Source organism: Podarcis filfolensis, assembly GCF_964270895.1.
Source record: "Podarcis filfolensis genome assembly, chromosome: 1".
Lineage (NCBI taxonomy): Eukaryota > Metazoa > Chordata > Lepidosauria > Squamata > Lacertidae > Podarcis > Podarcis filfolensis.
The window spans coordinates 20642718-20667023 of record NC_139604.1 but is presented as its reverse complement, the minus strand read 5'-3'; the positions used below and the strand labels follow the sequence as shown (position 1 = coordinate 20667023).

Here is a 24306-nt window from a genome sequence, read left to right as displayed (position 1 = left end):
CTTTCAAACAGAGGACTGTCAGTTCTCTAAACAAAGGGCCGATCTTTGTAAATTAGGACATAATCTACAATTAGATTAAATCATCCTTCCTGATAGTTGATTTGCACCCCAGTAACATGTATCCCCTGTAGAAAGGTGTGCTTCTATATTGTTCTGTTTTCAGAAGAAGCCTGGAGCACGAGAACAAGATTAATAGGCAACAGATTTGGTTTCTAATGCCACCAACCCTTTTTAAGCCATGCAGAAGTTAAAACCATTTTATCCTTTAATATTTCCACTAGTATCACAGTTTGTAGTTGATGGCTTTACTCAGCTGGCAGTGACTCCTACATTGTAAATATTTCCAAACATATTTCTAATCTTATATATAGCCCTCATGCTAGTTCTTATATTAAACTTTGAGATCCAATAGTGTTAAATTGCTGTTCTAATTTCAGAGCGGCTTTCCTCTGTGGTGCAATGTGGGTTTTAACATCGTTCGCCTTGTTTTATGAATCTACTCTGAGCGCCTCATTGTTTCATCCATTTGCGTTGTCTAATCGAATCTAATAGTACATTCTTGCCGACACATTTTTGTGTGATCTGCGTAACGTGAAAAGATGCCGGAATGCTACTTCTTTCCATTTAGCATGTGTGCATCTTTTTAAAATAAATTAGTCAGTATTAAATTGTTATCCAACACATATTTGATATGTAGCCTCCCTAGAAATACATGTGGGCTGAGGTACAGGTATAAAAAAGGGAAAAGAAAAAGAAAACAAATCATAATACAGTGGTACCTCGGGTTAAGAACTTAATTCGTTCCGGAGGTCCGTTCTTAACCTGAAACTGTTCTTAACCTGAAGCACCACTTTAGATAATGGGGCCTCCTGCTGCCGCCGCGCCGCCAGGGCATGATTTCTGTTCTCATCTTGAAGCAAAGTTCTTAACCCAAGGTAATATTTCTGGGTTAGCGGGTTTGTAACCTGAAGTGTCTCTAACCTGAAGCATCTGTAATCCGAGGTAGGTAAAGGTAAAGGGACCCTTGACCATTAGGTCCAGTCGTGGCCGACTCTGGGGTTACTGGCCGAGGGAGCCGACGTACAGCTTCCGGGTCATGTGGCCAGCATGACTAAGCTGCTTCTGGCGAACCAGAGCAGCGCACGGGAACGCCGTTTACCTTCCCGCTGGAGCGGTATCTATTTATCTACTTGCAGTTTTACGTGCTTTCGAACTGCTAGGTTGGCAGGAGCAGGGACCGAGCAACGGGAGCTCACCCCGTCTTGGGGATTTGAACCGCCGACCTTCTGATCGGCAAGTCCGAGGCTCTGTGGTTTAACCCACAGCGCCACCCATGTCCCGTAACCCGAGGTACCACTGTACAAATATACATAATACAAATCATAATACAACAGGCATATCCATGAAGCAACAGAAAAGGGGTGGAGCAACAGAATTGTTCTGGGACCAGGCCATGGGTAGGTGTAGCCAACTCTGTGGCGAAATTAAATAATAATAATAATACCCCACCTATCTGACTGGGTTTCCCCAGCCACTCTGGGTGGCTTCCAGCACATATAAAAAGATAATAAAATGTGTGAGGGAACGGCAGACTTACCCAGTCCAGCAAGGAGCTTTATCAGAGTTCAAGCAAGACAGCATCACCCAAGACAGAGCTAGTGATAAGTCTGGCCTGGGAAGAGTCCCGACTGGAGGACCAGATAGAGAGAGCTAGAAGCCACATTCAGTTACCCCATCCCTGCTTGGCACAATTTTGTCTCTTATTTTTCTTCTCTCTCTCTCTCTCTCTCACCATCATCCTTCTGTGGCAAGCCAGAATGCCCTGTGTATGTTGAGTCCAATTTAGTTGCAGATGGCGAGCTGTTAGTTATTTTTTTAAAATGGCAAATGGAACTGGATTCGCGTAGATTCGGATCTCCGTGTTACTTAACAATTTATTCCGAATCCCGAATGTTGAAGTCTGTACATGGAATGTTTATGCTCAAAGTAAGGTCCAGGGTGTTGCAGAAGTTTCTGGGGATTTTTTTATTTTATTTTTTTATTAAAGGAAAACTTTTTAATATGGCTATTATTTCCTTTGATTGCTAATACGTTGACCCTTCGTGACACCTGCTGCTTGTTCCTGCTGAACTTTAATGCTGATCAGAGTAAAGAACACTATGGTTATTTGAAAAGGCAGGGTGTAATGCATTTCAGATTAACAGCGAAAGAAAAGCTATTCAAGAAGGCAGAGGTTCACTATGCCGTAGCGCACTCTGTGCTGCTTTTCTTATTACGAGTAGGGGAAAAAAAACCGAAATGAGAATAGCACATCTTTTAATTTCCTTCCACTATTACCTCTTGATTTGCATTCAGGTCTCCCAGAAGAAATACCTCTGAATTCAGAAGAAGGCTATTTAAGCTGCATGGTGTTTAAAAAATTGCTGGAAGAGGTTAAGGTACCGTATATTATGCAGTTGACCTTACTAAGAAGCTATGTTAACAATTTAGAGTTATAATTTTCTCCAGTTACATTTTGTTAAAATATTTCTTTTTCCCCCTCATTTTATTTTTTCATAGCAAAAACTCATTATCCCTTCTAGGTACCCCTGCAGGTTAAACCCTTCGATTTTTATCTTAACTTGTTTTGTTAGCTTTTTAAATGGCATTAAAAATTATATGAAAAGTTATTTGACTCGCAGAGAATTATCTGGTCCTTTTCCCTTTCAGCGGAGTGAATTATTTTGTTTTGTCTTTTCATCTCCTTTCATTGCAAGGACCTAGCAGCAGACAGCATCCTCTCATACAGTAACGCAGTATTTCCAGGATTATTATTTTTTCTTCCTTTTTTACTCTTAGGGACTGAGTAAAAGTGATTTTTGCCTCTCAGTTAAAAATAAAATAAAATGGGATACTATTAGAATGAACAAAAGGTGGGAGATTTAAACATCCGCCCGTTGCTACTGTCCCCTTCCTGAGCTAAGTGCTCAGGGGTATTGTGGCAATTCCAAGCATATTTTGGATGAGGCTGGTTTTCTGGGTTTATTTCAGTGGAGCATTAGATCTAGATTTTATTGCCCTGATGGATATCTTAGGCCAGAGACAAGGGAGTGTGGCCCTGTTGTTTCTTCTCCATGGGGAATTGGAGGCGCCATTTTAAGGTGGTTCCATCCCTACCTGGATGACCAGTTCCAGAAGATGGTAGCATTATGCTATAACATGAAAACTAGAATTGTAGAGTTAGAAGGGACCGTGAGAGTCATCTAGTCAGGATTTTTTAAAGAGTCCTTGGCATGCACATCTTTTATTCTTAACAGCTACACAAAATAACTGAAGTCCTATGTGGAGATTTTGGGGTGAGGTGTTATCAATATGCAGATAACGTAACAGCTTTATTTCTCTTTTTCAGCTGATTTGGGTGACGCAGTGGACAGGGCCATCTTTACACGTAGGGGCTAGGGGTACAGGGCACCCGGGCGCCAGGCTCTCGGGGCACCAGGCCGAGAGTCCAGGGCCCAAAAGTTGAGTCCAGGGAAGAGCCCACCTGTCAGTCGGAGCGCCGCAGCTGGCTCTTCTGCCCCGGGCGGCTCTGCATCACAAGTTTGGGGGCGACCGAGCCAGTGAGATGCTGAGGTGGCCAGCGAGCTCCGCCCTCCTGCGCGCCTGGGACTGGGCAACCTGGGGGGCGGGCGGATCTTTGCACCCCGGCGCCACATATGCTTAAGACAGCCCTGGCAGTGGAACTACTAAAATAGTGCTTGATCATGGGCTGAGATGGAAGTGATGTTGGTTGGTGATCTGGCTACCTGAATGCCATTTATCATGCTTTTGGATAGGACTGCCTTCCCTCCGGTGTGCTTGGCGGTTTGAGGGGGTGCTCCTTGAACCATCTCTGTCACTTGGAGGCACAGATTTCTCCTGTTGAATGGAACACCTTTTACCAGTTTAGGTAGGCTGACTTGTCAGCTGCAGTCCTATCTGGACAAGAGACAACATGGTCTCAGTGATTCTTGCTCTGGTGTTTACAGTGGTACCTGCCTCGGTTTTTGATTGTAATCTGTTCTGGAAGACTGTTCGACTTCTGGGTTACTTCTGGGTTTTTGGTGTTCAAAAACTGAAATGTTCGACTTCCAAGATGTTCAAAAACCAAGGTACCACCGTATAGTTACTTTCTCCTGGAATCATGCATTGAGGCTCAACAGTGCAGGAGTTGAAACTTGGTATGTTGTTAAAGCAGTTCCATGAACTTCAGAGCTTCAGACTCTTGATGCATGTCTTTCTGTTGCAGACAGATATACTGTCTGCTTTCGAACAACGTCTGCAACCAGATCTTCCTCATTGCCCACAGCGGAAACCGAAAATTCAGCTTTCTCGTTCTGCAGATTGCAATTGAAAGCCAAGGAATGCATGGGGGTCTGGATCCCAGCTATGGGCTAGTATCCTCAGTTTTCCACTTCAAATGTTTCCAGAAAACCTACATCACTGAATGCAACTGATTCTTTCCAGATATGCAATGGATCTCTACCAGCTTCACTATACCCTTGGTTGGCTCCGGGGGCTACAGGGGGCTGCTGTGATGAACCGTGAAGGGCATGAGAAGTGGGTGGAGCCACCGCGGGTGCAGATCTTGGTGGTAGTAGTAAACATTCAAATGAGAACTGGAGAAGGGTTCCATGTGAACATCGGTAGAATGTGGGTCAGTCAGTCCTAAGAGATAGGAAAACACCATTCTGAAGGGATGGGTGTTTGCCTCCATTGCCGTTGGCCAATCAAAACGGAGTTGGGTTCAGATCCCTGAATCCAGAGTGGCAAAGATGGGCACCACCAGGAGGGTAGGACCCGAACCAATGTGTCAAGTTGTCAGAAAGGAGGTTCTGACTAAACATCAGAAAGAACTTACTAGCAGCAAGAACTGTTCGACTGTAGAATGGACTCCCTTGGTAATGATGATTATGAGTTTACGCTGTACAAATATAATTATGAACAATAAAGCATTAAAAAGAAAGAATGGACTCCCTTGGGAGGTTGTGGATTCTCCTTCATTGGATGTTTTTAAGCAGAGGGACGCGGGTGGCACTGTGGTCTAAACCACACAGCCTAGGACTTGCCGATCAGAAGGTCGACGGTTCGAATCCCCGCGACGGGGTGAGCTCCCATTGTTCAGTCCCAGCTCCTGCCCACCTCGCAGTTTGAAAGCACATCAAAGTGCAAGTAGATAAATAGGCACTGCTCCGGCGGGAAGGTAAACGACGTTTCCGTGCACTGCTCTGGTTTGCCAGAAGCGGCTTAGTCATGCTGGCCACATGACCCGGAAGCTGTCTGCGGACCAACGCCGGCTCCCTTGGCCTGAAAGCGAGATGAGCGTGCAACCCCAGAGTCATCTGCGACTGGACCCTAATGGTCAGGGGTACCTTTACCTTGGATGACCATCTGTCATGGATGCTTTCGCTAAGATTCCCGCATTGCAGGGGTGTGGACTAGATGTCCCTGTCTGTGCTACAAAAAGGATGTGGGGAGACAGTGAGGCACCAACAATGTGGATACAAAACCCATGCTTATATATTGAATGAAGAGCATGGCATCCATTTACCACAAGACGACCAGGTAACTGATTACAGCAAGATCGCTGTACCCTACAAATGGGAAACACTTTAAATGCTCAAAAGGGCTTCAGTCTTCACTGTATCATTCCTCTTTCTCTTGATATTCTTTCTCAAGCTCTGACTTCTAGCAACAACTCACTCTCTCTCTCTCACTCACTCTCTCTCTCTCTCTCTCTCTCTCTGTTAAAGGCATACTTAAAATTTGCTTTAAAAGATGCAAATTGTCTCATCTTTGATAGTGGATGTTGACATGAAATCTAATGAGGGAAGATATCAATTGTCATAAGCGTTAATTTAAGCTGTTTATTTTATCATCAACATGTAGCTCCTTTGAGACCATGGGGGGTGGCTTGAGTAGCGCAAAGGAGAAGACTGTTGTTTTCAAAAGCAGCATTAGTTTGATCATTTATAAATTCCTGCACGCCAGCTGCGTGCCTAGATTATTCATGCTACTACAATTAATACCATTAAGCAGGAAACACAGGCATCCTTGGGAGACTATTGCGGAAAGGTGTCAGATCTTAAACCAGGTTCTGTAAAACAGAACCAGAAGTTGCTTCTGCGACGGCACTTTGCGGTTGTATTGTAAACAGCTGTGATCCACCCTGGGCCCTTCACGCGAGGGGCAGACAAAAGCCTAATTTAAAACAACAGCCACTGACGCTCTGCCTCCACTAATGAAAAGCTAAAGGAAGCACCCATTTGTGGGACAAGTATAAAGGAAGAATATGGCAAGGCTCATTTTAAAAGGGTGAAATGAGGAGGTTTGTAAATGTGTCTTTACTCTTTCCAGGTTTGAAGAAGACTCTTCTTCACCCAAAGTGAGGCAGCCACCTCAGGCAAGAAGCCAATTTGGGGTGTTGTGAAAAAGTACCCAAATGGTTAGTTATTTCAATTTTCCTTGTTTTTTTGACTTCCAGGGGAGGGGAGGTATTTTATGTGGGATTTTCTGCCTCACGTGCCAAAATAATTTGGGTACTATGTAGGGAGGCATGAATATATAGATTTCAGCTTCTCATTTTTCCAACCATAAGTTCAGTTCTACACATGGCTACATCGGTTTCCTCACCAGAATTCACGAGCATTTTAGTGCGGATTTCTCTAAAACACACCCATTTTTTTCTATGTGATTTGGCCTTATATACACCCCTTTGTTGTTGTTGTTGTTTAGTCGTTTAGTCGTGTCCGACTCTTCGTGACTCCATGGACCAGAGCACGCCAGGCACTCCTGTCTTCCGCCACCTCCCTCAGTTTGGTCAAACTCATGCTGGTAGCTTTGAGAACACTGTCCAACCATCTCGTCCTCTGTCGTCCCCTTCTCCTTGTGCCCTCAATCTTTTCCAACATCAGGGTCTTTTCCAGGGAGTCTTCTCTTCTCATGAGGTGGCCAAAGTATTGGAGCCTCAGCTTCAGGATCTGTCCTTCCAGTGAGCACTCAAGGCTGATTTCCTTCAGAATGGAGAGGTTTGATCTTCTTGCACTCCATGGGACTCTCAAGAGTCCCCTCCAAATACATCTTTACAAAACAATTTTCACGAATATATGCATTTATATGCACTCTTTACCCTTGTGTATGCATTTTTTAATACGCCAGTTGGAAAACTGCACTGCAAAATTTGGAAAAAGTCTGTTCCGGTTCTCATCTTTTTCAGAAAATGTATGTTAGGTAAGTTTACCTTAAAATGCAAACTGAATCAAATTCCCCTCCCCCTACGTTCCTTGACTTGGACTATGGGAAGGGTAGCAAAGTGTCTTGGGCCAGCCCTGAGACTGAGGAACACCACCCTTTGCACTAGCTCAGTGAAAACGTTGGTTTCTAAAAATCTGGAGGGAGCTTCCTTTCACAATCAAGAAACCTCAGCCTGTCAGTTGTACACCCACCTTCCCATTTTATGCCAGGCTGATGACTAAATTCCAGGATTATTGCCTGGTATGTTAACGTGATTTTTAAAGGGTGGGGACATGTCCCAATCTGTCGTTTGAAGAGAGACAATCCCTGCCTGAGTTTAGGAGGCTTTTGAGAGCATTGTTTTCCTCTCTTGCCTATCCCAGCGTGTTGCATTAAACCCTTTGGACTCACGTAACACGTATGAGAAGGTTGCCCTTCACCGAGTTGCCTCTACTTGTCTCTGTTTGCTGGAGTTGAGAAAGCCATTTCTACGCAATGCCCCTTGAATTCTTCTCTGGGTCCTTTTCACCTTCAAAAAGGCAGGCCACTTACACTGAGGTTGGATTATATCTGATTCTTGTTGTGCATTCATCCCAGTTTGCTTGCAGGGTGTTCAGATGCCTTCCTTTCGGCTGTTTGTTCATCCTACACCTTTCTGTGCATTGGCTGCAGACCACAAAGCACCCAATTCTTTTATGAAGTGGATTTGTCTTGCTAGGGCAACAGGGCCCTTGAACCCCTTTTAACTGTACAAACCTAAAGCTCCAATGTGCTTGAATGCCTTCAGTCTAGTGAAGCCCAAACTCATAGGAAGGCAAGCCAGACCAATGGTCCAGTCCAACCTGGAGATACTATGGATTGAATCTGAAGCTTTCTGGCATGCAAAGTGTGCTCTATCATTTGCGCTATGGTCCAGCTATTTCAGTGTCAAATAGGAGGTTTGCTGAAAGAGAGAGAGGAGGGAAGTACTTATTGAATGCATACTAGCAAAGTTCAACTACTGTCTATGTTGGGCAAAGATAGTGTCTATAGTAATAGATCAAGGTGCAAATAACAGGCGCTACCATTTTTAATAAAGGATGGCACACATGCTTTCATCGGCAGTTACGTTTAATGAAGATAGTGCATTTTATTTACATAAAACATACGACACACTCCTCGTAGCCATGAAATGTAGAGCGTGTACAGTACAAAGACCAAATTGTACTTCAATTACATGCTGAATAAAACAAGATTAAAGTAATTTGTTGTGGCGCAACAACGAACACGTAAAGAAATAAATAATCCTCACAATGAATTGACGTTTCTGTATACTGCCTACTTAAAAGTGCAAAACAGTTCCTGAAAATCGGAGGATATTTTGTAAAGTTTAAAATCCAGAAAAGACAAACCTAATCAGCCCAAAGGTGTAGCTGATTGTCGAAGTTTTCAGTGCCCAGGAAAAAAGAAACATTATTATTTTGAAAAGATGTTGTGCATATTGTGCTCTTTCTGAAGAAGTTTTGTGGGTTGTTGTTGTTTTTTGCAAGTTTTCAATGCTTTTTTCCCCCCTCCTCCCAAACTATCATTACTTTTTTCCTGGCATTTTGTAAAATCCTGATTGGCAGTTTAAAGAAAAATCCCAAAAGAAATGAAATGTAAACAAATATGTACCTAAGTATTAGAGGCCCAGTCAGTGCTCAGGTTAACTTAAGTGGCCACAATGCTCTACTGTAGTAAGGCAAATGTGGTTAAGAGCTGACTTAAAAAATATAATTCTCTTACAGGGAAAGGCTTTTTTACTATTCTCTGAATACTAAAGCCATGGCAATTCGTAACTGTACCTTGTTTTCTGCCATTAGGTATTTTATTCTTAATTTTTCTTTTGCTACTGAAGCTCTCGAGAGCCAAACATGCAAAACGAAGGGCAGAAGTTGGCCTTCAACTTGATAATGTATTAGAAAATACTGCTATTTCTTTTATTAGATTAGAGAACCCACCTATACATTCACTGGAAACGGCAGAAATTATAGGTTCAACTTTTCACCAGCTGTTACGCCATTTTGCTTTTGGTGTCCTCTTTTTCTCTCCTCCTTTTTTTTTAAATTTCTTAAATAAAGATTTATTTTATATACAAGACGTTTCGTGTGTTTCAAAACGAACCAGAAGTATATATAACACCAGTAATCTCCCAGCTACAGCTCACAACCTCTTCAAACAGCCTCTGTTATTTCTCAGGGAAGGCAGGTACCATTGTGCGTTAATTACCTAAGATGTTAGAATCTGTTGTTGCTTATATTTGCAGTGGCAGTGCAGTAGCACAGGAAGTCGAACAAATGACCTTGTACCGGAGGAAAAGGAGAAGGTGTAATCACTTGAAAGGTTTTAAGCACGTCGTGGTTCTAGCCGGTGTGACATCTGTGATAAAGTCCTCTGGTTGTCAATCACACTTAATTGCCGAACGTAACTCCGGACATCCTGGTGGTTCTTATTCACCAGAGATGCGTCGGGATCTGATGAAACAGAAGTGATGTGCTATTGGTACGCTTAGTCAAACGCAAATCTGAGCAGAACAAGACAAGCCACGCAGCCTTCCACCAGCAGAATAATATATAAACATGCAAAGCCAGAACGCCACATTCACAAAGCCCCATCCTTTCATCCCTTCTAAATTAACCTTGCTGTATTCTTCTGAAATCCTCGTCCCACAAATTGGTGCTTCATTTAGTTCTCCTTGGTTATTTTTCACAAATACTGGAGGAACGGTGTGCATTATTTTATCAGCATAGGTAATCTGATTAAAACCTCAAAACTGTACCTTGATGTCACTAGTACAATGGCTCAGGAGGCACACCCAGCAAATGCTGATTTCAGTAGAATTAGATTGTGCCTCTAACATAGGCTGTAATTCTAGATTGTGTTCGCAGCCTTGCGGCATAAAGGGAACAACTGTATCAGTAACAACACACATATTTTGATACTTACTGAAAGGCTGGCTCCGGCAGAATTTCACTGTCCTAACGGTTTTTGAAATCATACGCTGAAAGGAAAAAATAATAGCCAACCATATTAAAACCATCATCCTGCATGTGGCAAGCAAGCCTGTCAGAATTAAAAAGGGTTTAGTCTAGACTTCCTCCCCATTCCAGGAGCCCTACTTTTCTATAGGCATTCCTCTTTTAACATGGGGATGCATTTATAGATGGACTGCTCCACCTATGTTCAGAAATGACAAAATGCCCCACACGTGCTTTTCTGCAGTAGCTGAACAAGCTCTCTGAGGCTTTTCCAGCAAGAATGACAAAAAATATATATGTTTGTATGCAACCTAAGCAAATCACCATGTGGGATCAAACCAAGGCTCTATTTATAATTCAGCCTGGTGTCTTCCAGAAGCTTTGAAACAAAAAGACCATCAGCCCCAGCTAGTATAGCTAATTGTCAAGGATGATGGGAGTTGTAGTAAAAAGAACCAAAAAACACCTGGAGGACACCAGCTTGAAGAAGGCTGATAGTACATGGAGACAATTTGCTTTCCTTTTTTTGTTGCCCCCAAGGTATCTGCTATTCAGAAACACACTGCTTGTGAACAAGGAGACAAGATTCTGCTGTCCTATCCGTTGAATGAATTTGTTTAATCCTTTGTCTGTTCCGGTAAAATCTTTTCAGTGACCTCCTCCATGCTGAACGAGTGTTTATTTATGTTTCATTCTTACATTTACTTGGGAGTGTTTTAAAAACCATGCAGTACCAAACATTTGAAAACAGCAGTGAACACAAACACAACATTCCCATAGCTACATCTACCAAAAGGTACTGTACCAAAGAGGAATGATTGCCAATGACTCTTTCAGACCAATACGACTCAGGAAAACATATAACTGTACAATGCATGGACCCTTTGCGTTTTTTTTTAATTTATGGTTATAAATCTGGTTCTTTTTATTATTTTTCATTTAGGAATCTGGCTTTGAAACTGGTTGTAAAGCTGGCCTTAGTAATGTTTCATAAGGGAAACAGTAGATCAGGGTTTCCCCAAACGTGGATCTCCAGATGTTTTGGGACTACAATTCCCATCATCCCTGACTGCTGGTCCTGCTAGCTAGGGATGATGGGAGTTGTAGTCCAAAAACAGCTGGAGACCCACGTTTGGGAAACCCAGCAGCAGATTGTTGACTCTACTTACAAATTCAAACGTCTAAGGGATAACAAAGAGTTCGAAGTTCTGCAAAAAAAAAATACAGTCGTACCTTGGAAAAGTCGAAGGGAATCTGTTCCGGAAGTCCATTCGACTTCCAAAACGTTCGGAAACCAAAGTGCGGCATCCGATTGGCTGCAGGAAGCTCCTGCAGCCAATTGGAACCCATAGAACCCGCGTTGGACAAAGAACGTTTGCAAACCAGTTCAGGAGCCACAACATTCAACTCGCAAGGTGTTCAGGATCCAAGGTGCGGCTGTAATAATAATAATCCCAGCAACACTCACACACATGCAACCCCCACAATAAAACTGTTTGCTAACTTTGTATCCCCCCCCCCCGAAAATAGTTTTAAGTTTTCCCAGTGTGGTTTGGAACTCCATTGCTGGAAAGTTATGCAGCACTAAATCTGGATCCCTCCAAAACAGAGTCAACCATACATTACAATGAATTCTCCAGGCTCGCCCCGTCATCTCGACACCCTCACCCTGCAGTTCCAATTCAGCTTGCAGGCAGCCTAGAATAGTGGCAGGAAGCCAGGACATTTTCTGCTAATCCATTCCTAGACCCAGGCTCCAATGTTGTTATAAATATTCATACCACACCACACAAAAAACACTAAGGGTTTAAGTCACATACTTCACTTTTTTTTTTTGCATAATCTTTATGTTCCAAAAACGAAAGAATGCTTGCCCTCTCTTACCCCCCCCCCATAAGGATCAGTGCGTGGATTCCTTTTGTTCAGCTCCATAAAACCTGAAAACCAATATGCACAAATTCGCTAATCCTCATTTCACACCTCAAGGGTGAAGAGTCTCAGTAAAAAGGAGAACCAGTGGTTGGTGGCACTATTTTTGTACGGCCATGGATGGAGACGCTTGTGTTGCAGAGGCGTCTTGGAATGCCCCTATGGGCTGCTTTTCAGCAAGTACCATGACAGCGATATTCTCGCGAAGCACATTAGAGAAGTGCCACCAGAAGCTGATGCAAGGAATTTGGGGAGGGGGGAGAGAGACAGGGGCAACAGTGGAATCTGTTCTTGTGCATCTTGCTTTTCCATCAGGAAGGCATGTTCCTCTCATGGCCAACTCCAGGCATAAAGGCAAAACTCTCTAGCTAGGCCCCCAGCTATGCACCTGCAGTTCTTCGCATAGCTGTCAACTTACAGATTTGAAAATAAGGGACCAGCAGCCTTGAAAATAAGGGATCAGCAGCCAAAATAAGGGATTTTCCCAGCACAGGTATGTTCAACTTCTGAGCCCCTCTGAGCCAAAGGCAGAAAGCCCAGCCAGCAGCCAAACGAAGCCTCAAGTGGTGGTTCCCACAGCACAGCAACTCGGCAAAGGGGATGCAGCAAGGAAAACCACTGTCACCTCTCCGCTGGGAAGCGCTGAGCAAAGGCGAGTCCCCAGGCAACGCAGCCGATTTGATCGGCACAAGGCATACAAGCTCCATCCCCCAGTCGTTCTTAGATTCCTTATTGGGTGAGCAATGCAGCCAAGCAACACAGTTGGAGCCTCCCTCCTCCCTGGCCGGCAGGGAGGGAGCGAGGGAGAGGAGCTGCTTCCTTTGAAACCCGGGAAATTTAAGGGACATCTTCAATAAGGGACAGCAGCAGGACACGGCGCTGGGATAAGGGACTGTCCCGCCAAATAAGGGACGCTTGACAGCTATGGTTCTTCGTCTACCTTTACCTACAACAGAAGCCTTGATTTTTTTTCTTGGTCAGGTTAGGAGCCACAGCTTTGCAGCTGCATTTTATCCCCATTGCCTGGATCAGGCAAAACAGGACTCGGAGAAGCTGCTGTGTGGTTAAGTGACAGGTAGGTTAGTGAAGACTGGATTAAAAAAACAAAAACCCGGACCAGGACTCCTGAGCCTTTCGGGAGTTGTGCAAAAAGGCAAATTTCAGCAGCTTTTGTCATTCCTGCATGAAAAGTGGCACCTGCCAGGGCTCTTTCTTTAGCGCAGCTATTAAAGACAGAGAAGGCCTGTCCTTCTAGGCCTCTAGTCCCCCCCCCCAACATGACAGCACCGGTGCCAAATATTTGACTGCATAATTTGTCCTGGAGAACTCACTAGCCTGACAGGTGAATGGCAGCCTCACAGAATCAGGCAATTTGCAAAACTGGCTTCTCTTTTTTTGGTGGTGGTTGGGGAATTAAAGCCACACTGGGCTTGATTTTTGGCACAGATTAAGTCACAACTCTCCCAAACAGCAGACGAAGCGGCAAACCTTCCTCTCTGGGATGTACTGAATGGTCTTTCGGGCAAAAACCAATGTTCCCTGCATGTAGAAAATGGGCATGTGAGGGGAAATCTAAGGCCTTTATCTTCCTGACCTTTTTTTTTTTTAAAAAAAAATAAAATTATTTACCTCATAAATAATTTCTCCAGACAACTACACTTTACTAATATTCAAAATATTTTGTTGCTATGGTTATTATTTTATTATTTGCACAGAAAACCATCCGTTCACAAGAGCTCCGTTGGCATGCTTAAAGTTAGAGACCTGCAACATATTAAAAAACCGGGCCTTTGTCGTACTATGGGGTGCTAGCTCAAACAAAAAGGCCTCTGAATTTGTGGTCTAAAGCAGACAGTCCTTACGGGCTCCAGGGATGCCACTGCCTGCTCAACATGCTGTACCAAATCCATTAGGAAAATCAAAATAGTTTTAAAATAGGTAGGTTTTTTTTAAATAATAATAAAAAATAGTACAGTGTTATTAACATGCCATTACACAATCCATTGACTTGGTATGTGAGAGGCTGCCCTCTAGAGGCTGATTTGGAGAACAGGTAGTCTGAGCAAGAAGTGAAAGAAAAAAGAGAAAAAGAAAGGAAGCAAAAGAATTCTATTAACTGATGTGCGTCAAGGAAGTCCGTTTCCTAAGGAAGCAGGAAATTCCAGGTAGATCAGAATATGCCTAACCATTGGCATCTGCCAGCAAAATTAGCTACTGAGAGAAATTAGGCAGATAAATAATGATTTTGGTAAGAGAACTTGCTGTGGCTTCATTGGCAGTATATAGATGAGAAACACTAACCTGCAAGGGGCAAGTAACTTTAAAATATGTTTTTTATGCTGGATCCATGGAAATAAATCAGTGGTTCATTTATTTGCCAATCACTTTAAAGCATTTCCAAACTGCTTAGGATTTCAAAATCTCCAAGCGGTATACATAAAAGCAACAAAACAGTATACAGTATATACCTTGGAAGTTGAACAGAATCCATTCCAGAAGTCCATTCGACTTCCAAAACGTTTGGAAATCAAAATGTGGCTTCTGATTGGCTGCAGGAAGATCCTGCAGCCAATCGGAAGCCTCCTTTGGACGTTTGGCTTCCAAAAATACTTTACAAACCGGAACAGTCACTTCAGAGTTTGTTGTGTTCGGGAGCCAAAACATTCGAGAACTAAGCTGTTTGAAAACCAAGGCACGACTGTACTTAAAAACACAGATCTGCAACCCAGAAAGGCAATAGATTTTACTCTGAACTGAAACCTGCTGCCCTCTGAAATGTTTTCCAGTCTGAAAGCCTGCCTTGTCCTGGGGCCAGCCTGCTACTCAGCCCTTTTTGTACCACTATGGGGTGGACCCACATCCCAAAAGCAATGGGAATCAGTTTCCCCCCACCCATTTCTATAGGATACAGGTAACGCCCAGTGCACAGTCATCACTCTTACAGAGCCATCGAAAATCTTGCTTTAGAAATATGCCCTACTTACCATTTTTTCGAAGTTCACTAGATTGTCGATGAAGGTCTTGTTCCCTTCATGGATAAATGTCATGTCTGCAATATAAATAAAGGCACCACCTGTGTAACTGGCAATAGTTGAATCCGACATAGATAGATATCCAGACACTGAGAAGATGGACCAACTTTTTCACTTCTTACATGCTATTGCCCATTCAAAGCATTTACTTGTAAAAAGTAAAAGAAAAAGAAAAAAGTAACATTTAGACAGTAACGCTTAGATTTGTAAAGAAATGGGGAAACGGGGATCAAAAGTATCATTTGATATTATTATTATTATTATTATTATTATTATTATTATTATTATTATTATTGCATGCTCTTCACCCCCTTCAGATAGTTACCTTTTATGAGTAAAGGCATGAATGGAATAACAGGAGGTTGCAGTTTAGCTACCGTCAGTCTGTAGGCCCTGTGATTTCTTGATGGGTCCTGTGGGGGGGAAAAGACACAGTCAGACCTGCGCAAGTATTTCGTAAAATACAAATAATTGTTAGTTAACAGTTGTTTTTTTTAAAAAAAATGTAATAATTTCATAACCTAATTTATGCTCCGTTCATAATAAGGATAGTCTTCTTTCAACGCTTCTTTGGAAAGATAGTAATCATCCATTTCATTAGCTGCCTGTTCCTTATAAGTTACGTGCTGTCTGATGAGAGTGTAATTACTTAACAAAAGAAGTGTTTATTATCAAAAGGGAAAATACAGCTAGAGGTGTGGTTATTAAACAGTGTGCTTATCTGAAGAAGAGAACAGCATTCGCTGAGCCATCTCTATAAAGCTCTAAAACCATAAATCTGTAACAATAATGCATGCTGGTTGGAATATAGAATCTAGCAGAAATATCAAGGTGTCAGAGACTGCCTCTAGGTCCCGGCTCACAAAGGACCAACGCTAGCCGGTAGAACGGTATAAAGTCTTTATTGAAGTATAGTTTCCATTTCCAAATCTTAGCGTGCGTCTCTACGTCTATTCCCTAGATCGGCGAAGTCCCATCTGAATCTCCGCCTCCTGTACACCAGTTCAAGACCCTAGCCTTGCTCCACCTTTTGCGTCTCTCCTTTCGCCTCTGGGTCCTACCACCCCCCGGGGTTCCTTCCTTCCTGGATGCCTCGGATGCGGACCCTTCGGATTCCTCCCCCTCCCTTCGGCGGGCTTTAGGACCTGGCTCCCTTTCCGGGCTGCTCATTGCGCCTCCCTCTGTTACATTTGAACTTGGCGCGCGCGCGCTGTCTCCGACCCTCCTCTCTACCGTTTCCTCGCTCTCCGACGCAGGCGTGGCTGCTGCCGGAGAGCTGCCTGTCGCTGGTGCCTGGAACTCCTCCCCCCTGCTGCTCTCTGGTGGCGTAGCTGGTCCGGATTTCCAGCTGCTGCTCTCTGAATCCCCTCTGGTCCCTCCTTCCTGAGGTGCCCCTCTTGGCAACCCCCCAGCTCTGCCCACGGGAGCCCCTTTCTGTGAATCCTCCGATTCGCTGGAGAGACTTAGGGACCTTGGTCGGCTCTCGTCGCTAACTTCTCCCTCCGATTCCTCTCCATCCGTCCCTTCTGCTCCTGAACCCCTGACATCCATCCCCCCCTCGAAGCCCCCCCTTCCCCCCTCCCCTCCTTCCGGTGTGGGTTCTGGGTGCTCCGTCGTGGCGGGGGTGAGTGCCGGATACAGTTCTTCCCCCGTGTCGTACATCACATCGGGCAGGTCTGGCTCGTCCTCCGTGCGCTCGTCGACGTCGATCTCCTCTGCTTCCATCTCCCTGCCTTCGTGTTCAAATCCCACGTCCTCCCCCAACACGTCCATGTCCATCTCTCCCCCGTTCCCCTCTGAGGGTGATGCCTGCCAGGGACCCCCCAGCCACTTCCTGCGCCACTGCTCCTCTGGTTGAGTATCCCACCAATAGGAGCGGTCTGAGGCAGAACCCGAGGTTGAACCCTCCGGAGAGCGTATGTGTGGTGCCGTCTCCTCGTCCGAGTCGAACCCCTGGAACGTGCTGCCTGAAAGTGTGGGTGTGAAGAGCCAGTCGTCGAAATACTCGGCTGGCATGGGCCTGTGTGGGAAAATGGCATGGAACTCTTCCTTGAGAAGGGGCTCGTCCAAGGCATAGCCCGGCACCCAACTGTTGGCGCTGGCCGGGGTATCCTCTCTGGCAAGAAGGTATTCTACTCCCTCTTCCCCCCATCTCGAGTCTAAAATCTCTGTGGCTTCGTTGATGCGCTCCCCTCTTGGCGACCCCCCTTCCCTGGGTCCTTCTCTGGGCGGATCTGGTGCTGTGCCTGGCTCCTGAAATCTATGCGGTGCTTTGTAGGGCGTGAGCACCGATCTATGGAACACCGGATGCATTCTGGAACCCTCCGGAAGCGCTAACCGGAAGGCCACTGGATTGACCTGTGCCTGGACTTGGTAAGGCCCTAGCTGCTTATGCCCTAGCTTCTTCTTGGCCAACGATTTGGTCGGCACTGCTTGCGCTGCTAACCAGACCCAATCTCCCACCTGTATGTCTTCCCCTACTCTCCTGTGTCTGTCAGCCTGCAGTTTGTATGCGTGCTTGGCCAGTTCCAACTGCCTCCTAAGCTGTTCGTGGACTTCCTGCAACTCTGACGCTAAGTCTTCCGCTGCCTGCGGCTCCCCCTCCCCCACGCTCTCTAAACCTGGGAAGGTTCTGGGATGCCTCCCGTTGTTGGCGAAGAACGGCGTCACCCCCGTCGACACGTGCTTCGTATTGTTGTAAGCGAACTCTGCGAGGGGCAGGTAGTCCACCCACGTGTTAGGCTGCTGATTGGCGTAGCATCTCAGGTACTGCTGCATGATGGCGTTGACCCTCTCCGCTTGTCCGTTGGTCTGCGGGTGTCTCGCCGACGCTAGATTGATCTTGACGTTCAGGATGCCCATCAACTTTTGCCAGAAGTTCGAGATGAACTGCCGACCCCGGTCGGATAGAATAGATCGTGGCAGACCGTGGACCTTAAACACGTGGTCTATGAACAGCCTGGCGGTCTGTTCTGCCGTGGCCACCTTCGCACACGGGATGAAGTGTGCCATCTTGGTAAACATGTCCACCACCACAAGCACTGCCGTCTTTCCCCTCGAACTGGGCAGATCCGTGACAAAGTCCAGGGCCACCCGTTCCCACGGCTCAGACGGCGTCTGCAACGGTTCCAGCAATCCCGCCGGCGGTTTGTGCACTGACTTGGCTCTTTGGCAGGTGTCGCATCTCGAGACGTAATCCGCTACTTCCCCCCGCATCTTGGGCCACCAAAAGTCTCTGGTCACTAGTTCTACAGTCTTTTCTCTGCCAAAGTGCCCGGCAGTGGGGGCGTCGTGTAGCTGCTGCAGCACCCTCGCGCGGAGGTCATTCCCCGGCACGTAGAGTGCTCCCTTGCGGATGAGCAACCCGTCTCTGATCTGGAACTCGTCGTCCTTCACCGTGCCCTTGTGCACCTCCTCCATCTTGGCTTGCGCGAAGGGGTCCTCCTGCAACGCTCGACGTACGGCGTCCAGATCCACGGTCGCCGAAGCGCAAGCCCACGCTTCCGGTGCGAAAATGTGCTTGGCTGCCGACGGTGCCTCCTCCTCGAGGTATTGCGGCTTTCTGGACAAGGCATCCGCCATGATGTTGTTGTCACCCGGGATGTACTCTATCCTGAAGTCGAAGTCCGCGAAGAACTCTGCCCATCTAATGTGCCTCTGATTCAGGAACCTCGCCGTGCGCCAGTACTCTAGATTCTTGTGGTCCGTGCGGACCTGCACTGTGTGTCTGGCTCCGATAAGGAAGTGCCGCCACGCCTTGAACGCTGCATGGATGGCTAGCAACTCCCTGTCCCAGATGGTGTAATTCTGCTCCGACTTGCTGAGCTTCCTTGAGTAGAAGGCGCACGGCCTCCAGTCCCCCTGCTGGTCTTGTTGCAACAGTACAGCTCCCACGGCTCTGTCTGAGGCGTCTGTCTCCACCCTCATTGGTCTGCTGGGATTCACATGCAGCAGCTGCTCCTCGGACGCGAAGAGACGCTTGAGTTTCTGAAAGGACTGCTCCGCTTCCTCCGTCCAGAGAAACTTCTTCTTCTTGGAGCTGAGCGTGTCGGTGATGGCCGCCGTTTGCATAGCGAACCCCTTGATGAACTTGCGATAAAAGTTGGCAAAGCCGACAAACCGCTGGACTTCCTTCCGATTGCGCGGGCTTTTCCAGTCCAATACTGAGCGAACCTTGGCGCTGTCCATGGCGAGCCCCTTGTCCGACAGTTTATAGCCCAGGAAATCCACCTCCGTCACGTCGAACTGGCACTTCTCCAGCTTGGCATACAGCCTGTGCTCCTTTAGTCTCTGCAGAACTTCCCTGACATCCCTCTCGTGCGCCTCTCGCGACTCAGAAAATATCAGGATGTCGTCCAGGAAGCATACGCACTTCTTGTAAAGGAGTCCCGCCAACACGTGATGCATAAAGGCTTGAAAACAGTGAGAGCCATTTTGTAATCCGAAGGGCATAACTCTGTATTCGTAGGTGCCCAGTGGTGTGAACATGGCCGTCTTCCACTCGTCGCCCTCCCGCACACGAATCAGGTTGTACGCGCCTCGCAGATCCAACTTGGTGAAAACGCGTCCTTTCCTTACCGTCGCGAGCAGGTCGTCTATTTTGGGCATGGGGAAGGACGAGGGCTTGGTTTTCGAGTTCAAAATTCGAAAGTCCACTACAAGCCTCTTCTGGGGCGTGTCTCGCTTCTTCACAAAGAATACTGGGCTGCCCCCTACAGCTTTCGACTCCCGGATGAACCCGCGCTTCAAATTGTGGTCTATGAACTCCCTAAGTTCCTGCAGTTCATCCTCAGACATGGAATACAGTTTCCCTGTTGGCAGCGTCGCCCCCGGCAGGAGATCAATCTTGCAGTCATAGGGTCTGTGGGGGGGTAGCTTGTCCGCTTCCTTCTCGCAGAACACCTCCAAAAATTCAGAATACTTGAGAGGTACTGCTTGCAGCGTGCCCAAATGTAACTGTGGGTCATCCTCCTCCCCTTCTGGTCTAGGCAGAATGCAGTGTTCCGCACAGTAGGAGGAGCCAAAAGTCAGTTGGCGTTGGTACCATGCCAATGCTGGGCTGTGCCTGTGTAGCCAACTCATTCCCAGAACTACTGGCGTGTCCGACAATTGGGTGACGTTGAAGCTGATTACTTCTCGGTGATTCCCAATTTGCATCACCATAGGTGGTGTCTGCTGTACCACCTGCCCCCCTAGCAGTTCCCTGCCATCCACTGTGACAACGTTCAGGGGCAGTGTGGCTGGCAGTAGCGCTATGTTGTGTTGTTGAAGGAATTCCAGTGCGATAAAGTCCGCATTACTGCCAGAGTCAATCGTAATCGGCACTTCTAAAGTGAGACCACTGGGCAGCTGGAGCGATGCGGTGAGCTGCACCACTGGTTTGGGCGGGAGGGGATCCGTGGGCTTCAAAATCTCTGGGGACTTCTTTACTGACTCGCCTGGCTGGCCCCCAGTGCTTCTGTTTCCAGCCAGACTCCTTCGTTTCCCTGCTGTGGTTCACTTTGCTGAGTTGCTCCCATTACTGTCATTGAAGCTGCAGTGTGCTTGTGGAGCCTCTGGGGACACTCTTTCGCCATGTGCTTAGGACTTTCACAGATGTAACACTTCCTGTTCCCTCTAGGCTGCTTTGTTTTGACTGCTCCCGGTGTTAAGGCTCTGGTGGCTGATTGAGCTCTAGCACCGCCGATCTCCATTGGCTCCTCCCCCCCTGCTTGCGGAGTCGTTGATTGCGCACGCGCGACATCCCTGGGCAAGAGGGAGGGCGCTCTGGCTGGTGTGCGTCCCCAACGCCCTTCTTCTCTGTCCCATGGGCGGTCCTCCAGCCTCACCCCCACTGCGAGCGATCTGTCCACCACTTCCTGGGTGCTTTTGGGTCTCTCCCCCCGCGCTATCTCATCCTTGATTTGGGGGTTCAATCCTTCCCAATAAAGATCTCTAACGGGGGGGGAATCCTTGTCCCACCCCAAGGCATTGACCAATGCAAAAAAGCGGGAGTGATACTGCCTCACGCTGGCTTTCCCTTGTCTCAGCCCAAATATGTCCTTACGGGCAATGTCAATGTCTATTTTCGATAGAAAGCAAGAATCCATCGCTTTAATGAATGCAGCTGAACTCTGGAGCGCTGGGTCCATATCTCTCCACAGATTGCGCAGACATGCTTTCGCGTCTCCTTGCAAATGAGACAAGATAAACCCCACTTTTTCCTGCTCATCTCTAAACTCTTTTTCCAGCAGTTTCAGCGCAAACTGCACGTCTGCTCGGAAATTGGGGTACTGCTGTAAATTCCCATCGAAGTGAGATACAATGCTGCCTCCTCTCCTCCCCAACCCGATCCCCTCGGATCTGGACCCCGTTTGTGCCTGCTTAGTAAGCACGTCCAACCTGGCTTGGAGATCTCGGCATGCAGCAGCCGCTTCATCCTCTCTTTTCCTGGAGGCGAGTATCTCTGCGCTGAGCTGCGTTACCGCTTCTTGCAGGGAAGCAATTTGCTCTTCAGTAGACATGTCGCTTGACTCTTGTGAGCTCCCAAGGCACCAGTCCTCTTTCCTCCCTGCTTCGCTCCCCACACGCCGCTTGAGTCAAAGAGAACTGATGAAAACTTTGTGAGATGGGACTTACTGTCAGAGACTGCCTCTAGGTCCCGGCTCACAAAGGACCAACGCTAGCCGGTAGAACGGTATAAAGTCTTTATTGAAGTATAGTTTCCATTTCCAAATCTTAGCGTGCGTCTCTACGTCTATTCCCTAGATCGGCGAAGTCCCATCTGAATCTCCGCCTCCTGTACACCAGTTCAAGACCCTAGCCTTGCTCCACCTTTTGCGTCTCTCCTTTCGCCTCTGGGTCCTACCACCCCCCGGGGTTCCTTCCTTCCTGGATGCCTCGGATGCGGACCCTTCGGATTCCTCCCCCTCCCTTCGGCGGGCTTTAGGACCTGGCTCCCTTTCCGGGCTGCTCATTGCGCCTCCCTCTGTTACATTTGAACTTGGCGCGCGCGCGCTGTCTCCGACCCTCCTCTCTACCGTTTCCTCGCTCTCCGACGCAGGCGTGGCTGCTGCCGGAGAGCTGCCTGTCGCTGGTGCCTGGAACTCCTCCCCCCTGCTGCTCTCTGGTGGCGTAGCTGGTCCGGATTTCCAGCTGCTGCTCTCTGAATCCCCTCTGGTCCCTCCTTCCTGAGGTGCCCCTCTTGGCAACCCCCCAGCTCTGCCCACGGGAGCCCCTTTCTGTGAATCCTCCGATTCGCTGGAGAGACTTAGGGACCTTGGTCGGCTCTCGTCGCTAACTTCTCCCTCCGATTCCTCTCCATCCGTCCCTTCTGCTCCTGAACCCCTGACACAAGGGATGATAAAGTTTTCTAAATTTCCCAGGCCGACTTTAAGTAGGGCATACATTTTCTCATAATAGGCTCCCTGAGAGTATAATTTATTCGTCATACATGCTTGTTTTATCAGTGCTGTGGCGGGCTCATAAATTCCTTAAAGTCACACAAGGACACATAAAACGTTGGGAAATAGACAAATTCAGATCAGGTGTTCAGAAACCAGGGTGAATCCAGGTAGCGCTTAAGCATTAAGCCAGTTACCATTAAGCTTTCGAACTCTGCATAGATCTTCTTGAACTTGCTCGGGAGTTTCTGTCAAGACAAGAGACAAGCACACATGTGGGAAGCCTGTAATCGAATCAAGATGGACTGAACTGTGTGTGCGGCAGACTCAATTTCCCCAGCGCACAGTTCCTACAACACAGCCCCGAGATGGAAAAAGACTTGCTCTTTTGCCACAGGTTTACAACAATGCAGCTGCGGGGGGAAAATACAGTAAGTCTCCTAGCAACCAGATTATAAATAGAGAGCCACGAAGCTTTTAGCCGTTTGGGATCCAAAATACACCCCACCCCACCCCCAATACCCTGGGAAATGCCAGAGAGATTTTCTCTTGGTTCGCAAAGGTTATGGAGCAGCAAAGCGGTCCACATGCCTGTGTGGATTTCCCAGCGTTCATCTGCAGGGTTTGTTTGGGGTTTTTTTTTTTGTGGGGAGGGGATGAAGAAGACACATCTGTTTCAAGTTTCACGTCGGCCCCATCTTTAGTGCAGCGCATTTAAGAAATAAATAATGACGTCCTTGGGAGCAGTGATCTGGCGAAATTATTTACATTAAAGAACAACAGACCTCTACAATGTGTACACAGGCCAATCGTTCCTCAAGTGCGCACTTCCGGAAGGTGCTGTATAATATGAACTAGCACATATAATCTGAACTAGCTCTGGAATCAAAGGTCGCTGTTTCTCTCTCTCTCTCTCTCTCTCTCTCTCTCTCTCTCTCTCTCTCTCTCCTTTGTTATCATTGCTAGAATACGTATGACTAAGGTCAGGATCCAACAAATGTATACACTAGTTCTCTGAGCTACAGGGGACTTTTGACTTGTTGTTTTTAAATGACCATCAGCTCCCTCACAGGAACATACCGTATTTTTTGCTCTATAAGACTCACCTTTTCCCTCCTAAAAAGTAAGGGGAAATGTGTGTGCGTCTTATGGAGTGAATGCAGGCTGTGCAGCTATCCCAGAAGCCAGAACAGCAAGAGGGATCACTGCTTTCACTGCGCAGCGATCCCTCTTGCTGTTCTGGCTTCTGAGATTCAGAATATTTTTTTTCTTGTTTTCCTCCTCCGAAAACTAGGTGCGTCTTATGGTCTGGTGCGTCTTATAGAGCGAAAAATACGGTAGGAAGCTGCCTTATGCTGAGTTCATTGCTATTAGGTCCATTGAGCTCATTAGCAGTCAGACCATTAGGTCCACTGAGCTCATTAGCATCCCCTTGACTAGCAATGGCTATCCTGGGTTTCAGGCAGAGAATCCTTCCCAGCCCTCCCTGGAGATGGTAGGGACTGAACCCGAAACCTTCTGCACGCCAATGAGTACGACTGTACTCATTTTAAACATCTTTTTATTTATTTATCTAACACTCAATTGTGGCCCAGTGCAGGCTTCTGAATACCAGTTGCAGGAAACTGAAGTGGGAGAGTGTGCTGCTGCAACTCAGATCCTGCTTGTAGGCTTCGCATAGGCATCTGGTTGGCTACTGTAAGAAAAGGATTCTTA

General features: G+C 46.8%; 1 protein-coding gene across 6 annotated transcripts in view; it reads right to left on the bottom strand.

Moving 5' to 3' along the window:
* Positions 1–8343: 8343 nt before the first annotated feature.
* Positions 8344–24306, bottom strand: part of RAPGEF4 (Rap guanine nucleotide exchange factor 4) — a 166394-nt gene continuing 150431 nt past the window's right edge. For all 6 annotated transcript variants that reach the window (XM_083627708.1, XM_083627710.1, XM_083627709.1 and 3 more), the window contains 5 exons: positions 22788–22838; positions 15534–15621; positions 15161–15225; positions 10216–10270; positions 8344–9743 (listed from right to left, as the gene is read on the bottom strand). In XM_083627708.1, the coding sequence (XP_083483834.1) occupies positions 9616–9743; positions 10216–10270; positions 15161–15225; positions 15534–15621; positions 22788–22838 (387 nt within the window). In that variant the 3' untranslated portion in view covers positions 8344–9615. The remainder of the gene's footprint in view (positions 9744–10215; positions 10271–15160; positions 15226–15533; positions 15622–22787; positions 22839–24306) is intronic.